This window comes from Neodiprion pinetum, chromosome 1 (assembly GCF_021155775.2).
Source record: "Neodiprion pinetum isolate iyNeoPine1 chromosome 1, iyNeoPine1.2, whole genome shotgun sequence".
Lineage (NCBI taxonomy): Eukaryota > Metazoa > Arthropoda > Insecta > Hymenoptera > Diprionidae > Neodiprion > Neodiprion pinetum.
Genome location: NC_060232.1, coordinates 33552599 through 33572002, shown reverse-complemented (window position 1 = coordinate 33572002; position 19404 = coordinate 33552599). Strand labels below are relative to the sequence as shown.

Sequence of the window (19404 nt, the reverse complement as noted above, 5' to 3'; positions counted from 1 at the left end):
TGGCACTAGATTAATGATTTTCTCGAGTGTCAAGAACCAGGTCAGGGATGTCAGGCAAAATTGAGATCGATTCAAAGCGCTGACAGAGAGAACGATGTAAGCTGCCGTTTAATTATTGCATATTTAAATCGTAATTATATACAAGTTGACATTGTCTCGCTCAGTACCAGTCAGGAATTTGCATGCAATTTTAATACTGAAGAAATTTAATAAAAACTCTTCAAGCTTGCGTTGCATAATTTGCGCAAAATTTCTCGCCAACAATGTGCACGAAAACCGGCAACCGTGGACGTTGCACGGGGACAAATTTTTGCAACATACAAAAGCCTTACCACGTCCAGTGATTCAAGTCCTTCTGCTGGTCACGACTGTCACCTAATTGCATCATTGCTGCAAGAATTAATACCTCCTGTAATTACATCTCATTGCAGTAATCACGCGCTGTTGGTTCAGAGCTATGACTGTATTTTCAGGTTCGCAGGAGCTTCGAAGATCGGTAAATACGACTGCTTGATGGTAAATATTTCGAAGGGTACCAGGAGCGTAATATTTTTTTTTACTTGGATGCTTGAATTGCGGTACTAAACAGGGAAGAGTACGAAAAGTATTATCAATGATCCAGATGTTCCCATGTTCCTGACTGTGCGAGGGAGCCAAACTCAACGAGAGCTTCGCATCTCTGGATCTGCAAGAATTTTGTAGATTTTTTTCATGTTATAAGGCAAATGAACGAAATAGTTGAACAAATATTCATACTTCCTGGGAAACATGACTTTTAAGTTCGTCCGATTCATTGAACGCCATAAAGTTTCGGGAAATTGATTAACAGTATTCTATACTACGTGCAGTGGCAACCTACTCGTTTCAATGAAATCGCAAAAGTATTTCCGGTCTGTGATTCGGTTTATAGAAGACCAACGAACCGACGGCTTACGTAACAGTTACGCTGAATTCGAAAATGACTATGAGAATGATATTTATGTAACGTATTTTATTAATTATAACAAAACAGAATTCTCTATGTACAATATTATAAATAAACGTATAACGGTAACGAGTGGAATGGTGTACAAAACAGGTGAAACTCGAACCCAGTATATGTTGCATGACGATTAGATCAGCGGTAGTCAGCGGTGGGTAAGAACTATTAACCCATACCTGCGTGTATATGATCATTATAGCACTTTTTACGGTATTTTTTATCTCCTCAAGAGCAGGATTTAGAACCATATTGTTTGACGGCGGAATATTTTAGAGATATTGAATAATTGGTACAGGGTATATCAATTGCTTAACCGTGCAAAACAGGTATCACGAAATGCATAACGTAGTCGCAATAACAGCCGTATTATAGTTTGAGTAGCATAACGATTGACAAAGTCTTAAATGACTCGAATTTAAATTATTCAAGGTGCAACGACACCGACATAGTACTTTATATTTGCTACCGCTGCTGTAGTAATTAATTGCGTATTTTTTTCCGACATCTGCGAATGGCGAAATTTTACGGCCCCGTCACGCTGTAAAAATCGTGTCAGGCACGGACTTTAACGATTTGTTTAAAATAACACAAGCTCTGATACATAACTACAATCATTTTTTATCCTCGATGTAATAATAATGCCGCTGGCTTGGGTCCCTTATATAGTTCACCGTCAAAGGTTTCACATCCTCCTCGTCTTTGTCATCTTCTCTATTCTGTTTCATCCTTTCCTTTTCAGTTGAACTGTCTTCGTACACTGTGCCCAGAGTTTCCTCAGTGTTTGTATACTCTTTCCTTCTGTTGTCTGTTTCCTTTATTTCACCCAACTGCGGAGGCATTTTTAGAAGCAGTTGGCCCATGACGAAGCTCTGAAAAATAAAGCAGTTATTGCACCATACGTGTCGGCAGTTTTGACAATGTTTTCACATGGCAAATGGACTTAGTTATTTGTCAAGACATTCAGGGTGAGAGCGATTGCAGAGTAACCAGGATAAATTTCAGATGTTTCTCATTTCTATTTAGAAACTATCAAAAATGATAATTACACTTTCAGTGAATGTTGTTGTCTGCAATCCATGAGGTAGAGGTAAATATTTTTCGGTAGACATGCTCGGTCAATCGGGTGACCTCACGACTGCTAAGATAACTTACATCGTCCCTTAGTGAACTATCGATATCGGCGTCCGACTCGGCATTTTGCGTTTTCACCTCATCAAATTTTTTGTATCCCTGATTCTTTTTTCTCTTCAGTTCTTCCATTTTGGCTCTCTTCAAGTGCAGCTCGTCCTCCAGTGCCGACGGCCCGACGGTCGGATCCTTGGGAATGATTGAGATGGATGTCCGTTTCTTTCCATCCTTGTCGAGCGTTACTTTCATCCGGTAAAAGTGTTCCGGTGTCTCTTCCATGGTTTCTGAAAACGTTTCGACGCTCTCATTCTTTCCCGGAGAATCATCTTCCGAGTTCGTTGAATCTGACAAGTTTTTTGTACGACCTGGCACACTCGTGTGAGCCTTCTTCGACTTCAAATTGTCATTTTCGAAGTTATTTGCTTTGTCCGTATTCTTGTTCGTAAGGGTTCCAAAGGTGGCATCCCGATTGGGGAAAGACGTCTTCGTGATGATCTCTTCCTTTGACACTCGCGAGCGATGCTCAAAGGTTCTACTTGTTGGTTTCGGATCTTCTGTATCACGATCTTCGACAACGGTCGATGTAGGCCTTTTGGTTGTATGCGAGATTTTCTCGACCGTGTTACTTCTGGTCGGTGTACGAGTATCGACAGTGGGTCGTTTTCTTCGGCGGGACAAGACAGTCGTTGATGCTGTTGACTTCTGCGGAACTTCCTGACTCTGAGACAAGTTTGGAGCATCCTTGGAGTTGCCACGTTTCCGTACGACAAATCTACCCGGTGTTCTGGGTAATAATTTTCCAGGTTTCTCAGTTGTGGTCGTGGTAGTGGATGTCCATCTGGCTCTTGGAAGAACCGTACTCGTAGTAATTTGGTGTTCCTGTGCCCTGTAGAAAGGTGTCCGCCTAGCGGTATTGGCTCTACCTTTCAGCCTTGATGGTCTTCGTGTCGTTGTCGTCGTCGTCGTTGATGTCGATGTCGTTTGTGTTTTTGACATTGCAGGTGCTTCAGTGGCAGATTTTAAACTTGGTCTGAGGGTAGGCCGGTCCCTAACAGGCGTGGCTTTGTAACGAATAACTAATCTCGGTGCCGTTGTGATATTTTCAGGAATAATTTTCGAATCAGATACCCGTTTAGTGTTCTTCAAATCAGAGCGAACCGGTTCACTCGACACCATCTTTTCGGTTGTGGAAACTGGAGTATTAACTGTGGGTGCGGGTTTACCGGTGGTCGAAATATCAGTTTCGAAGGCAACCGTGGGCTCGACTGAGGATGCTTCATCAGCCTCCTTCAAAAACTTCAACACCGATTCTCTTATTTTCTTAGGCTCGGCGGTCGTTATAGGTGCACTATTAGAAAATGGCAATTTGAACTGATTGGAACTGTATTTACTGCTAAATTTAGCAACTGGGCGATTTTCTGATCCCACTTCCTCGTTGTCGTGTCCTTTGTTCCTCCGCAAATTCTTTTTGTAGTTTTTACTCGGTACTTCATAGCGCTCCCATGGGTACGTGAATTTTTCATTTTTTTTTGAAGAAGAAGCCTTCCTTTCTTCCTCGTCGAATTCATCGTCGTCGTGGATCGAACTGTAGCCTATCATTTTCCTCAACATATCGCGCTCCTTCCGCCTCTCTTCGGCCAATCTTTCCCGTTTCTCCCAAGGATATTCATATTTTTCTGAACTATGCGCCGAGTAATCTTCCTCCGCTGCATCCTCTTCGTCGTCCTCTTCGTCATGATACCTTCCGAACGTGAATTTACCGTTCTCGGAACTCTCGTCAGCTTGATCTTTCCCATCTTCATCGGAGTCATCGAAGAAAAATCGTTCGTCCTTTATATCCTGGAAAGAGGGATGGTAAAATGCTGGCTTATTGATGCGAGGTCCCAAATCGGAAAATTTCTCATCCTCAAAGCTCTCGAACGGTGAACTCGGGCGACTGTTGTATCTGAAAAAAGTCATTTCGGAATCCTTTTGCGGTGAATTTTTCTCCTCACTTTCAGAATTATCAGCGCTTTCGTCCGAAGAGTCGGAATACTGTTTCGTATCACTGGAATATTTAGGACTCTCTTCATCAGATGACTCTTCTTCTTCGTAAGAATCATTTTTTGGATCTACATCGTGGTCCTCGTCCTCCCCGTCAACTTGTTCCTCGTTAGATTTCTCATTTCGAGTATTCATCACCTCGCTTTCTGATCGTCCCGATTTTGGTTTAACGTTAAAGCCATCGCCGAATCCAGAACCATCTGTTTTAAAAAAACTATCAAAATTCCCATGCCCGAAAGTCCTCGTAGGTTTTGCGAAGTCCATGACACTCGGAGTCGTTTCTTCCTGAACATCTTCGTGAACATCATACTTTCTAACTATTTTCTCCGGTTCAACAGTAGCGTTTTCTTCCTCATAATTCTCCGGACTCTCGTCATTTTCTTCTATTCGTTCCGGTTCAAGATCTGTCGTGCCAGCCTCGTAGATCTCGTCAGAAGATTCGGCATTTCCAACTCGTGTTTTCCTCTTTCTAGGCATTGTATGAACGCTCTCATGAATCTCACCTGGCTTTGCTACTTGTTCCGAGAGAGTTCCGATCATATCAGGATTTGTCAGCGCTTCGGTGCTCTTAGATTCCGGCAATTGTTCCGAGCTTGGTGTGGACGTGGTAGAAGCGACTGTTTGAGTCCTCTTTCTGACGATTTCCGTGTACCTTGGTTCTTTTCTCCTACCGTCGATCACTGCCGAGTTTCTTTGGGCGGTGGTGAACTCTCCGTGTCTTTCGGTGCTTGTTTCATCCTTTGAATTTCTGGATCTAGTCCTGACAACGTAAGCAGGTCTGTTCTTTCGAGTTACAGGCTCTTCTGTGGTAGTCGTCGTTGTAGCTGCACTGGCATCAAGATTGGTCTTCCGCTTTCGTTTAAGCCTTGGACTCGCTGTTGTCGCAAAAACAGCACTGGGATTTCCGTTTCGTTTGCCCCTTACTTTCACGATGTGTTTGCTGGCGTTCATCTCTGGGTCACCTGGACTACCGTGGCGATTATCCAGGCTCCGTTTGTGGACCGTGACGGTTCTGAAATATCCGATAATCTTTTGGTCATCATCCCTCACCGGCCTCTCGGTTCTGACTCTAGTATTGTACGAAACCTTGTTAGTTCTGTAGGGTCGAAGTTTCGGCTTATTGACGAGCTGAGGAGGCGGAAGTAGACCGACGATACTCTCGTCGGAGGGGCTTGCCGTTACATCCATCGGGTAAAAACCCTGCTCTCTTTTCCCGTTCGGTATTGGAACGCGATTCGACGTTTTCACTTTCTTTGGACTCGTTGCACCCGGAGTGTGGCCTGCGTTCGGTGACACAATCGTCGCCTCCATAGAGGTGGGCACGGTTGGCGTTCCAAGGAATTCGTACAAGCTTGCCATGTTTTTTATCGTCCCCATAACATCCTCGTAAACTTCCGTTTCATACGGTGTTACGGACTTGGTTTCGGCCGTCTGCATCGCGGTCGGCTCAAGTATCTGAGCCGGTCTACGGTTCCTATTTCTTCTCGGATCTCTCTGCGGTTTCTTATTCAATGATTCTATCAATTTAGCGTTATTAGTGTTGTTGCGTTTTCTGGTCCGCGGTTGAACGGAAGATTTCACGCTTATGGCTTTCGCTTGGTTTCGGTTCTTCACTCGCCTCCGGCCACTGTCCATTCTTTTAATCGTTATGGTTTCCGGTTTTCTCGATTGTGCAGGGTGCTTTTCGTCTAGTTCCGGCAATTCTGCGATCCTGGCCGCAAACTTTACGGGGTCCAATTCGGTTGGTCGAGTCGGTTGAGTGATCTGCTTCTCGAAAAATAAAGGGCTATCGAAAGGGTTTTGTCCAAAATATTTCGCTTTGTAGCAGTCTAATTTATCTCCCAGGCCTCTCAGGCGGGGTAAATTTTCTTTTGGGCCCCTATTCGGTACGGGTTCCTCCTCTTCGGGGAGAACTTCGTCCAGACTCGGATCGACTCCCTCGCACTCTACGTACCTATCTCTGGAGTCATAGAATTCCATTCCTCCAAACGTTTTTCTCGGAATCTGTTCGGGGTTTATGATATACTGTAAGGGAGACAAACTCGACACTTTAGAATTTTTGTAAAAGGGATATTTCTGATGATCGATACTAGCAACAGTGGTTGTGGGATAATTCACGATCTCGTTAACGTCCTGAATTTCGTCCAGGTAGTCTAGATCCGGATCATCGATTTCAACCAGCTCTTCACGTCTGGCTTTTTCATCCTCATTTTCGTCTTCATCTTCGTACTCTGGTTCTTCCTCCCTCGCCTCACCCTCTTTCACCGCATCGTGATCTTCATCTTCGAATCTAGCTTCGATTTCTTCGTCGATAACATCGCTGGCTATTTTATGAGACGCGTTGAGCAGATCTTCATGATCGCTCCCATTTCGCGATCTATCGTTCCTCAGAAATCCGTCGCGCTCTTTACTTTCACTCAGAAAAAGCTCTTCCGCTAGCGTAAGGGAATCTTCCGTTACAGTCTGGCTATTTTCACGTACCAGATTCCTTTTTCGTCTCATTGTCGCCTTCCGCGCACCTTCGATATCACGGTGCTCCGTTGACCCTTTATCATTCTCGACAGTAAAATTGAATCGCTTACTTATCTCGTGCGCAATAACAAGATCGGCGATCTTCTCCTCACTCAATGCTGTTTCGTCAACGCTTCGCGGATGTCGCGAAGATCTGCGATTACGCGGAACGTAGAGAGGATCGGCATGATTGGCAGGCTTGTAATATCCAATTTGCTCGGCGTAATTATCTCTGCCATTTGGCGGAGGTGGCAGGAGTTTAGAGGCGGGAAATAATCTCTTTCTATCAACACCGGGTGGGGCACCGCCATGAAATGCCGGTGATTCTAAGCCTATAACCTGGACTAAGCCGTTGTGTTTTACATTGTTCTTGTTAGCGTTGAATTTTTTCCCATTACCTTCTTTCACTGCTTCGCTTTCCTGCGTTATGGTCGAATAGCCTGCGACATTGGGATATAAATTCAGTGTGAAATCGGAATATACAGACGTGCTTACAGCCGGCGGCTTCATGATAGTGAAATCCTCCACGTTGGCACTCTCACTTTTTTTCCCATTGTACTTCCTATTTTGTTGGCTGGTTACAAAGTTCAACATTTTCGCATACTTCGAGTCTGGACTGTATACCCGGACAGAAGTTCCCTTCCCGTTGTCAGACGCTGATGCCAATGGATTATTTCCAGTCAAATCTGCCCTACCGATCGCCTGATTATGATGTTTCGTTGCCGAACTGCTGTAAGACGCAGTGGAGCTTGCGGCATCATAATTCTGGTGCCTTTCAGCCGCTTTCTTTTCTGACTGGAGATACATTTTTTCCCAAGCAGACGAATCCGTCGGCAGGCTATATTTCCCATAATCATATGGTTTCCGCGAGTTCGTAATCAACGAGTAAGTCGGTGTGCTGTATAAAGAAATATCATCGTAGTGCGATGGTGTCGTTTGTACCACGGACTTTACAGGAACGTTCATAGCACTGTATCCCCAAGTTGCAGGATCACCGAAATTAACGAAACTCAGATAATCTTCACCGCTCCGGGGGTTGGCGATTTGATCGTTCACGATACCGTATTCCTGGTTCGGAATCGCGTTTGGATTTACCGGCTGGTGGCCATTTTGGATTGGAACGGTATCCTGAATCGGCAGAACGGCACCCGCGTTATCAGAATACAGAAGATACGGGCCGTGGCTGTTAAAGGCCGTCAACGTCGTGGACGGATCTGCGTTATAGGGAGTCGCCGATGTACTATAGTACTTCCAAAATACGTCACCGTAATTGGCCGTTGTCGGTGCCTCAGTGATAATTGGCTGCGGACTGTTAAGACTCTCGTAGGTAACCGTGGTGATGTCTCCCTGCAGGTTGTAAACACTCTCCTGCGGTCGTGAATTCGACGAGTCGTTATTTTCGTCAGCGCCGTATTCGCTTATCTGTGCGTTTGAATTCAGGTTCTGATTATTCTCGATCTCTCCTCGAAGCAGATCCTTCTCCGAGCCCTTTTCGGCCTCTTCGTTTTCCCTCCCGAGGTCGTCCTCCAATCTTTCGATCTCATTCTCCGCGACGATTTTCGGATTGACATCAGGCCTGCTCAGCTCATCCTCGGGGAACTTGTTCTTCTTCTTTTTCTTCTTCTTTCTGGACGATTTTTTAGCTTTCGAATTTTCCTTCGGCGGAGGCTCGTCGCTGTAGTCGTCGTTGAATTCCTCAAACTCCTGAAGTTTCGGCTCGAGAGCCTCGCTTCTCAGATTTCCCTTCTTCGGTTTGCGCTTGCCGTCGGCTCCGGATCTCGCCTTGCTGTGTCGCTGGTCGTGGAGCTTTTTGGCGTACCCTTCGTGAAAGTCGGCGTCTCTGACATGCCCGGCATGGTCGTAGGCCGAGTCTTCGTAGCCTTCCTCGGTGTATATGGTGTTGATCTTCTTATTGCTGACCACTTGTCGTAATCTGGGAGCGTTCTCCCTTTCCTCGGCGGTTTCGGCCTCCTCGATGGCTGCGCTTTGCGGCAAAACCTTCACCGTGTGGGTACCTCGCACCTGGGCCAGTGATTTAGTCGGCACAAAATCCAGGGGGATATTCTTCTTCGGATCAGGCTTGGCCCAGGCACCTGGAGCGACGTATTTCGGTCGCGTTGGCACTTCCGCAGGATCTTCGTGCTCCGAATAAGGGATGACGTGGTCCGGTGGGCCGGGAGGATCGTCCTCCGAATCCTCCAGGGCGACATCCTCGCTGCTCGATTCGGACGCACTAGGCTCGAGGTCAGGATGGACACTCGGTTCGTCGGACTCGGCTTTTCCCTCGGTCGTAAGGCTGCGGGCGTCGCTGCTACTTGGCGAGCAATGATTTACACTTAGAACCGAAAGAAAAAACAAGCACCAAACTACTTTTTGAATCATTTTTACAGATGCGTTCACCACCACATTATTTCTGCCGAACTCATGGATATGCAACCACTGAATTTAGTCGGGTTTCACTTGTTCAAGGGGCACGATTTTGAGATTAGGTGGTCACATGCTACCACCAAGTTCAATCCTTCTCTGTTTAGTTGTTAGATTTGTAAATGTACGCAGATCCGATTTAGTATACGGTCTTTAGGCACTGATACTTAATGTACTTTCTTTCCTAGGCTGGACAGTTTCTTAGCATCGATGTTCAAGACGATTAAGTCACACTGCACAATCAATAATAGGAAAAAAATTAGAATGCAATTAAAACTCGTTGATAATCTTCTATCACACGGTGCGTATAATCCGACTTACCAATGCGCACATTTCACTGTCAAACCGTTTTAAGCTTTCCACCTTTACAAATGAGCCACCAGAATGTACTGCTCGCTGCGCGATCAATGCAGTCTAATTTATATTTTCCTAGGATTCGAAAGGGAGAAGCGAGACAAAAAACGCTAACGCTATCTCTACTTGCCGGAACGACATTGCGTTCCGCTAGTTCTGGATCAATTCGAACCTTCCGAAATTAATTTGCAATTGATGCTGACTGCGTTCCTTTATATCGACGCGAAAACTGCTTTCCCGTGAAAAGTTTTTTCCACAGTTTCATTTTATTCCAGCGTAAATCAATGCGCCTTTTTTGTTCACCAGACGTATAATTTTGAACGGAATCATCAATATTTTTGCTATCTGAAAGACAAAAAATATTAAGCAAATTCGTGTTAAATTATTTACAGCAGAAAAAAGTGAGGAAGTTGAAATGCAACCACCAGTGTTGATGTTTGTCTGCAAAGAGATCAGGCGGTGTGCGTGCGGTTTGGAGTGAAAATAACGGAACACAAGACCCGGTTCTTGAATCTTATACAGAATTATAACTGCGCGGTAGACAGAAGAAAGTCCCTCCGTCGGCGACAAGCGATTGTGAGCACGGTTGCGAGCGATACGCTTGGCAAATCGAAGCGGAAAGTAAGAAAATCATAAAATATGAAGCGGTTGAATAGAACCGATACATGCATGTAAAAACATTACTGGATTATACATACCAACAAATATTGTTGAATGATGTGTTCGTTATTTTCCCGGCCATGCGAATTGCGAATCTCTGTACATTACATTATCATTGCAGTCGCGGGAATCAATAATGCGTTGCAAAATGGGCAGTCAATTTGTCACGATTGTTTGACAACTTTTTTCTATCTCCGAGTCCTTCGGAGTGTCGCAAAAATTTATCGACTCTACTTTTAATGAAATATTGCACCGTATTGCAATCGCGCTTGCCATGAAATTTTCTAGAAGCATGATCAAAGTTTGATTTCGTTCAAGAAATGCATGAACAGCGATTTTATCAGTGATGTTGCCTGCAGAGAAAGTTCTCGGGCAAACTTTCAGTGTTAATTTTACACATTGTAACAGAGTAAACCTTACCAATGGAAATAAGCATGGATAATCTGGTCGAAGTTTTATGTGGACAGTCTGTCTGTCTGTCTGCCGACAGTAGTCCTCGAGAGTTGTTTTTATCGGTCGAAATGAAACTATCACATTGTTCATTGGCCCATTTCACATACAAGGTTTTTTTGCCAAATACACTTTCGCATTTCTACGTATCTTCGAGTTTGAAGGATAGAAATTTTTCTCTTCTAATCGTAACGTTGATTTAAAACTACAAAACAATGTTGTTTTATTTGTATATATACATATATATACCTATATATATATATATATATATATATATATACTAATATAAAGTACAAATTTGAGATAACTTAAGAATAAATCATAAATAACAAAGAGGGTAAAAATAAAAGTAAAAAATGAAGTGCGTAGAGGTGGAAGGATATAAATATGTCGAGGAAAACGACGTGAGAAATGAATACGTGCCGATGTTCAAGAGTCGGAAGAGACGAGGGTAGATTTTAGACAGTTAATTCTCTTCCCCGTCATTTCGTCTGCCAACGGACAGAGCAAAGTATAATCATAGGATGGGAGGGCTTTGAAATCGTATGAAAACATGCGTATGACCTAGTGGCGAATAAATATATATCTTATGAAAAATTTCAGGTACGTTTAAAAGCAGTATCGGTTTCCTAAGCCGAAACTATCGGCTTCCAAGCGTTGGAACTTTGCTGCACTGGCGCTGGCTGCGTGGCCATTTGCGGTTGAACAGATTGAAGCATCGAGGCTTCCGGCTTGAAGAAATCTATTATCGGATGATAGTTGTAATTTACTCGGCGCGGGGGGTCCTCGTATTCCTCGTTGTAGGACACGCTCTGGACCCTGGTAGTGGCGTCTACGGCTTGGTCGAATTGTTGACTGTACCTAGAAAAAACGAGCGATTGTTGAAGGATCGTAAAATAAGGATAGAGGCAATTTTTTTCTCTCTGCCTACTCCACTTGTTTCTCTTTTCAATTATCACTGCGGTTTTCGAATAGATCAGGAACTGCTCGTTGCGTAAGATCTATCCGTGAAATTGTATCCTGTGTATCGATAGTGATATTCTCGCACTAAAATTCACACCTGATCATCAGTTTATTTTGATTTCCATCGCGATAATACTTCCAAGTTTAGATAACAGTTTTGTACTATTGAATTAAAATCGAAATCTCGAGTAATAGGAATATAATATAAACGACGTTGAGATATGTGTGTAGCCGAGTTTCTAAATGCCGACAGTTCTCGGTCCGATTTCATGGGATATTAAATATTTCAAACGACTTGAACGATCAGTTTACGGACTACGTTCAATTTCTTTCCGTGAAACTTTGAGCATACCAAGATGGAAATTTCTTCATTAATGATCGCCAATAACGTGGAACCGATAAAGGCAACAGGCTAAAACAAATTCAAGCTATTTCATAATTAATTTTTAAACGTATCAACCAATTAATCCAGCGTCCATAAAAATACCCGCCTATCCGTAAATCGCACCAACAACCGTACAATACCTCGCAACGTAACGACCAAGCAAAAAAAAAAGAACCAATTAATTGTTACGGAGAATAGAGCAACCACCGTTTTCCAGTCGTGTCCGCTTCCTGGTTGCCCGGATAGTCGAGCTGGGTATTAGACTCCCTTCTGAAGGGCCTGTTGGGCCTCGACCTGTGCTTCGATGCGGGGCCCGTGTATCCAGGGGCCCTGGTATTGGGCGCGTGGTGCTGGGGCAGATTGTCAAAGGGCCTCGAAGTCCCGGAGGGCTTCTTCGCCCTGGTCCTCAGGGTGGGAGTGAGGACGGGTCGACCAGGCGGCGTGGTATTGGGGTTTGGCTTCTTCTCGAAGAAGTTGTAGTTGGCGCTGGAAGCCGCGTCGTCGACGTACGAAGGGTTCGAGCCACCGCTGACGTAGCTGGATTCGAAATTGGCGCTGGGACTTTTCTTCGAGATGAAATTGGACCCGGGGTTGCTAAAGTCGCGATATTTGTCGGCCTGGTCCTCGGCCGCGAAATCGGCCCCGGGAAAATTTTCGTTCAGTTTTGAGGGGGGATTTTTTCGGTGAGGAGGATACAGATCCGAATAACCAAGAACGTGGCAGCTGCAACAGGTCGGGACCTTGAAGATGTCCATGTGCAGACCGAGGTTCGTGTCCCAGGTAAGCAGACGGTGGTAGGTGAACACTTGCGTGCACGATGATTTGTAGTTGTCGGACACGAAGGAGCAGCTGCTTTGCGGTTTCCTGCGCAAAGCAAAAGTGTGATTAAAAATAGCAAGCGCAAACGCAGGGTCGCCAAGCCGTGTTAAAATCATACAAAATGGGTATTAGGCGTGAACGTGGAAAATGGAGAAACAATAATATTCATCATCTATAAGATAGAACCGTGCCGGCATTCCTAGTCGCTGAGAACACAAACGAACACGTATTGAACGCGTGGAGCGAAACCCGGAACCCGTTAATTATAAACGTACGCTAGGCAATATCATCGAATCGCGCGTAAGGCTGTTTAGAAAATGATTTATGAGTAACAAAACCCGTAAACACGATCGGTCGCTTTTACTTTTGCAGACCGTTCGAGTACACAGTACGCACGTACCAACGTTACAATTTATATTCGTGAAACAATTATCCACGCTTTGCAACGCGTGTGCTGCGATCTGACGCAGTAACTTTTTGCAGAGCTTGTCGGGTAGTAAAAAGACCGATCAATAGGAATGAAACGTCGATCCAATCACGAGTCGTATTTACTCTCAGACTTTATCCGAAGCCGTCATCCCTGTCGGAGGGCAGGCAATTCCGTTTCTTATTCCCATTCCTCATTCCTCATTTCTTTTCTTGTGCAAGTACCTAATGGGTTTTCCTTCGTTGAACGATCGTGTTTAGTTTTTTACGTTATTACAATACGACCCGGGTACGTTGTTATGGGGAATTGAGTAACGATAACGTCGCAAAGAAATAAATTGCGTGAACTTTTTACCGTCGAATTTATCTCACAGTGTTAAACACGCCGATCGGTGGGTCGAGCGAATCGATGATCAGAAGCCACAGGAGTCATCGAATCACTGCAGTTGGTATAATATGACCACCGCACAAGTATGCGTCAATTTTAACTCACGTGCATTTCTCCAGCCTCAGCGTCTGCGTGTGTTCACCGGTGTTTATGATGTATTTCCAGTCACCGGATGCTGCTCTTGCGAGTTGCGGGCGTGCGTATCTGATCTGTGACGGACAGGTGAATCCCTCCTCGACGCTCTCTGCGTAGGGGGAATTATTGTCGGATCTACTGACACGGATCGAGGAGAGTTAGTGAGTGAACGATTTTTCGGTACAATCGTGCTTCAATATTAATTTCTACTTATTTCTATTTCTTCTATCTGCGTGCTACAGGCAAGTCCGAAGTTGGACAACTTGCGTGCGTGTAATTGGAAAAATATGGAGTTTAGAAACTCGATGAAAGTCGTCAAATTTTTGGTCTACACGCCGCGGTGAGAAAAGTTTTAAAGACACCTGAAAGCTGACTCGCCGCGAAAATACCCGCCGCCAAGTGAGTTTCTTCTAAGTCGCGTTCCCGATCCTATTTCAAGCTTTCACCTGTCGAAGTACCAATTTCCAATTATATACGTCCGCCGTAATTTATGCCTGATAAAATTTAACGGACAACGCGTCACTGCGGAGATTGTTTGTGAATAATTTTCATCGAATCTTTCGCAAGAAGAATTTCTCCGTTCGTGACAGGGTGATACTGCTTTATATCTGGTTAAACTGAGGTTGCATTATCGACTACCTCTTGCAGTCCTGCACTACTGTTTAGTACAGAGAGAGAAGTTTTCATTTAAAATTACATAATTTAAATCCAATTCAGAAATTCATTCTGTGATGTTAAATGATTCGCACGTTCTGTCAACTGATTCACAGCTGCTGGACTAGCGGTCGAGACGGTTGCCCAAGAGAAATAATGACGCTAATTGTATTTAAAACAGCACGGTAGTTTTTTTTTTCCCGCCGAAAATTCATCTACTTGCAGGTAATCATTGATAACGAAACTGTTGCTGCTCAATGAAGGATAGATAATTACTTAGCCAATTTTAGATCGGGTTTACTCAATAAACGCACCTCTTGATCTCGTTGCTCTCGAATCTGTTTTCGAATTTATTCTCCAACGGCAACGCGACCGGAAGTCTGTCATCGTAAAATTCCGTGGTGCTCTGAGATTTGTAGTCAGCCAGTAACGCAGATATCATTTCCCTGTTGCTTCTGATGCTTCTCAATATCGCTTCGCTGAAATGGAGAGTATTTTTTTACCTTCACCTACGTGAAAACTTTCAATCTCCAGCAATAATTAACTAACAAATTACTAACTGAGGGTAGTCCGCAGCTTCAAGGCAAACAGTGGACGTGAAAAAAGTGCATTCTTGCTCGGTGGGACTTCTTTTTACGTCCGTTGGTCGTCTTCCTGGTCTCGGAAGAGTCGGTCGCGGTCCGTCTGAAAACCGAAAGTTATCTTATCATTGATTCAAATAATTCAAAATGGTTAATTTTGAACAGTCGATGATTTTCACCTGGATGCACGTTTCTTCGGTTCATCGTCGACGGGCGTCGAGGCTTCGAGTAATACTGAGTACGTCGTCTTTTTCCGACAGGTACGTAGTACCTCAGTTCCTGCGCCTTTAAGCAGAAAAAAAGAAAGAGTGTTTATATTTGTCTTTCATCAAACTGAAATCGAAGTTAATCGACAGCCTTGAAGAGGCCGGAATGTATCATTTGGGGAAAGCATCTTGAGGATTATTTTCAATCTTCGCGGATTATAGCATGAGAGGACTGAGTGAGGAGAGGAGTGTATATAACGAAAAAATTATCCAAGCGCGATAAACCAACGTGTCATTGTTCATCGCACAGCCCGATGGATGTACTGCAAAGGCTCGAAAGTGGCACGAAGACGTTGTTCTCACGAAGGAATCTTCTTGCCGTTTGAGAAACGCGATGGATAACGGAATATCGTTTTGTATTTATGGCAAACGGCGTTAACAGACCGCCGATCTTTAGATGAAAACGTAAAGAAAAAAAGAAAATAAAAAGTTTCAGAGAAAACGGCAGACCAAAATGACGAGGCTAAATACAATTGGGAAACTTTCTACTGGCGTGGAAAAAATTCATGCGTATAAGTATTGTTACAACCGAAGAAGGTGTAGCGAATTATAAGTAACAGCTGAAAATTGTTATCACCTCTGGCAAATCCTCGGGAATATCGTCAGCGATGATTTTAGCGATGTCCATGCTGATCGGCAGCATTAAATCCCTCGTCACGTTCTTCTTATCGTTACCGCCAAACAGCGCTTCGACCTTATCGAACGGCAGCGTTGTGTCATTGTGCGACATTCTTGTCGTAACCAAAACAGCCATTGCTCGTTTCTGCGGTGGTGACATGCTCCGTATTATGGGCAACACTTGGCTCAGCTGAGTCTGTTTTTCCGGCACTTTGACAGCCTGTTAAGAATTTTTTTTTCCTGTTTTTGAATAACATAGATGGACAGAGATATGTGATTTCGCTTGAGGGTTTGCTAAACATGCTGGCTGAACTAACCAGGGAAATTGACTTACGCTGAGAACCGCATTCCTGATCTCCAGTTCCTTCTTCTCGAAAAATCCACCCTCGACGTTCAACGACGTCGATATCTTATCGTCGGCCAAATCTCCTCCGTCTTCAAATCCCACGTCGTCTAGGTCATCCTCTTCTTCGGCTCTCGTTGTGGCTACCGTACCCAGGAGAGCTAACTAGGCGTTAGGAAAAAAAATTTACGAGTTCTATGATACAAAGTAGTCCAACGCATTAAAATTGTTATCCTAAATCTACTGATCCATGACTTTGGAAGTATTATAACGTAGCTTGGTACAGACATGGTGAAAAACCTGATATCATCTATTCTCTGGACGGTGTACGGTGAAAAGAAATGTATTCTTCTTTATTCCTGTGTGTACCTTTGTAGTGTCAGTGTCTGGTACCAGCGTGTGTTTGACGTAAGTGACGGTAAAGACGTGTGAAACAGTCGTAAAACGGAAACGGCGGTAATTCAAGTAGGTACCCGGTTCATGTGACACAGCATGGCAGGCATGTATTATTCGCGAAGAGTATCTAGGATGTAGTCAACGGTGACCTACTAACCGCAGAAAAAGCAGTGTCTATGGTCCGATTGATCGGCGGATAGTATGTGTAGAAGTATTTTTTTATCATCTCTAGCGAGTGTGTAATACCGAAAGGTGAAAATAAAATAGAGAATAATTAATAACCCGGCAGGTGTTAGACTCACTGTAAGAAATTAGCATATCATTAACGTAAAACTTGTCGCGTAGACTTTACAACGTTGGAAATAATCCATGCCATTCTATGAAATTCGATAATCATTGTAAAATCATACGAAACAACCCACAACCGGTCGTCCTTCGAATTTAAAGAATGAAAAAAGGCCGTTGGACGTTTCATTGAAGACGGACCACGTGGAGTGTCCGAAGAGTTTTGCCCGTGATGTGTTGAAGCACTGGTTTGACGAGTCGCGCAATTTTGAATGCCTTCGAAGGATGACAGCCTTTGTATCTTATTCAAGGATCGTACGGGTACATGCATGATCGACGTGTCTTACCACCAGGAAACACTCGCTTCTTCTCGGTATCCTCATTATCGCACACTGTTATCTCAATCCAGAAGTAAGAATAACGAGTGCTTCATGAATCACACCTCACACTTATTTCCACAGCACGATTCTAGTCGAACGCGAAATTAACAATTCGGATTCACTTCACAGATCCTCAAGTCGTGACGCTTGTCTGCATCTTACGATCTCCCGTCGGTCCTTCCAGACTCTCGTGACCGTGAGGAATGGGTAAAACGCGCCGGCAGCCGAGTCCTCAGCTTGTTTTTGTGGGTCAAAAGAGACTCGCGTTCACCTCGTCGCTCGAGAGCCTTCTCTCGAGGCAATGATGGCGCGCGCATGAAAAAACCACTTTACGTCCATTGCAGAGGACTCAAAATCGGCAAATAAAATTTCGTATTCTCTCCCGTCGCCGTTCGCAGCTTCCATCTTTCCGGAGAGACGATATCAGGCAAGCAGCATCGTCGCAATTGCTAATCACTGCCGTTATCTGAAACTCCGCACACGGGTTACCGAGGCTGCAACCGTGACCGAGAAAACGCTCAGCGTTCGCCGCCCTAGCGGGAAGTCGGCCACACGTTGCCACTTACTCGTTTGTACCCGGGTACCGTTTTCCGAACTCCTCGGACGATACGTCTTCGATCGCGATCTTCCGGAACGGGTCTTGATTGCGAATTGCACTCCTGGTACGGTTTCGTCCTCGGCCAAAAACTGGTTCCCGCAGGATCCGGTCTTCTCGACGCCGAAATTACCCACGTCTTGCACGATGAGTCCAGCATTTTTTCGACGATCGAAAACCGGCGCACGTGAATTGATAGGGTGTCGGTTGAACGTCGAAGTCGTTAGGAGGCTTCTTAGAGAGGCCTCAGGAGACCGATACCGAGTTGATTTTAGGACTTCCGATCGAATTGACTGCGCACCTGGTATCGCACACCTGGAATTCATTTTAATCATAGAAAGCAGAGATCAATTTAAAAGCTTAATGCGTTGGACTGATCGCATCAACTGGAGAACGTCGTCCTCGTCGAACATGACTCACGTCATCCTCTGATCGCCCGAAGCAGCTTCGAGGTTCAGGGTCGAAAAAGGGTGAAAGCAATCGGTCTGCCCTTCAAGAGATTCAAGGTCATTTCATTGCCAGATGTGGAGGTGGAAGGAAAGTTGCAGTGGGTCAAGGCCAAGGTCGCGATGCATCGCAGATTGGGCTTGAATAATTAATTTTCTCTGATTTCGATTCCGTCTCTCGGCTAACTCATTTGCAATGCATCTTCGAGTATAAATCCTGAAAAACATAACGTGCATGCAAATAGTGTAATTAGCTTCACTTATAATCACTCGATCAGAATCAACAGCAAGATAAAATTTCTTGACTTGTCCGGGTGTTCGCTTGTCTTTATCGAACGAAAAGAAAACCTGTTAAAAAAAATGACGGATACCGTGAGCCCAGATTTGCATTCGTCACAGTCTGTGCCTGAGTTTATGGTGCTCATCGATTTACCTTCCAAGTTGCGGTCGACGCGGTTCGGAGAGAGCAGTACAAGTTCGATACGTGATAAAAGAAGATTTTTTCTATCATCCCGGATATCCTATCCCATTCCTGATCGAGAAAGCGGAAAAGCGCCGATCGTTCTTTTTGTGCGTTTGATATCGAAGGTTGTTCTTGATATCTGGAACGATTTTATAGCCGATCTCGATGCGGGATACCAGATTACATCGGCTTGATGCACGCAAATAAGTTAAACTGCTCTTCGGAAAGTGGCACACTGCAATAGAAACTTCTCGTACTCGAGGCGAATCTGATTTTACACATCACAATGCTCGACACGTTGGTATCCGGTGTATTATTTGCTAAATATTGCGAACTTGCCGACTGCTGTGACACGATTTTCAGATTCAGATATCTTTATTTTTTTATTTTTTTTTTTTTATAAAAACCATCGCATCACCCTGATCTTCTGATCGAAAACGATTTATGTCGAATAATTAAAAACGCACTGCAGGCTCGTAAAATCTATTCAACGGTATAAATCTAATAATTACAGGTGATAAAGTTGCGTTACGAGAAGATTCCTCTGCAATGTCCCACTTGAGTTAAAATACTTTCATTCCAGATGTAAACACGAACCAAGGTGATGGTCACACGAGAAGATACAAGGAATGTACGGTTGCTTCGCGAAGAGGTTTGTTACCGGCGTTCAAACCGCTCCAGGCAAATTTTTTACCGATATTTCGAACAG

At 44.3% G+C, this 19404-nt stretch overlaps 2 protein-coding genes across 3 annotated transcripts; both read right to left on the bottom strand.

Annotated features, from left to right (window-relative positions):
• Positions 1–971: 971 nt before the first annotated feature.
• On the bottom strand, positions 972–10726 carry LOC124224828 (uncharacterized). 2 transcript variants are annotated; one of them, XM_046637032.2, is made up of 4 exons: positions 10523–10724; positions 9410–9787; positions 2135–9321; positions 972–1851 (listed from the first exon to the last, which is right to left on the bottom strand). In XM_046637032.2, exons 3-4 carry the CDS (start codon positions 9044–9046, stop codon positions 1594–1596), a joined length of 7170 nt encoding a protein of 2389 aa, XP_046492988.1. In that variant the 5' UTR covers positions 9047–9321; positions 9410–9787; positions 10523–10724; the 3' UTR covers positions 972–1593. The 2 variants fall into 2 exon arrangements, with proteins under 2 accessions (XP_046492988.1, XP_068992247.1); XM_069136146.1 differs by having other exon boundaries at positions 1711–1851; positions 2029–9787; positions 10523–10726.
• A 115-nt stretch (positions 10727–10841) lies between these two features.
• NT1 (Neurotrophin 1) lies at positions 10842–17950 on the bottom strand. Its single transcript, XM_046608790.2, has 9 exons — positions 17159–17950; positions 16122–16295; positions 15747–16007; positions 15083–15188; positions 14883–15006; positions 14637–14801; positions 13639–13803; positions 12108–12764; positions 10842–11413 (listed from the first exon to the last, which is right to left on the bottom strand). Exons 1-9 carry the CDS (start codon positions 17192–17194, stop codon positions 11182–11184), a joined length of 1920 nt encoding a protein of 639 aa, XP_046464746.1. The 5' UTR covers positions 17195–17950; the 3' UTR covers positions 10842–11181.
• Between the last annotated feature and the right edge of the window lie 1454 nt (positions 17951–19404).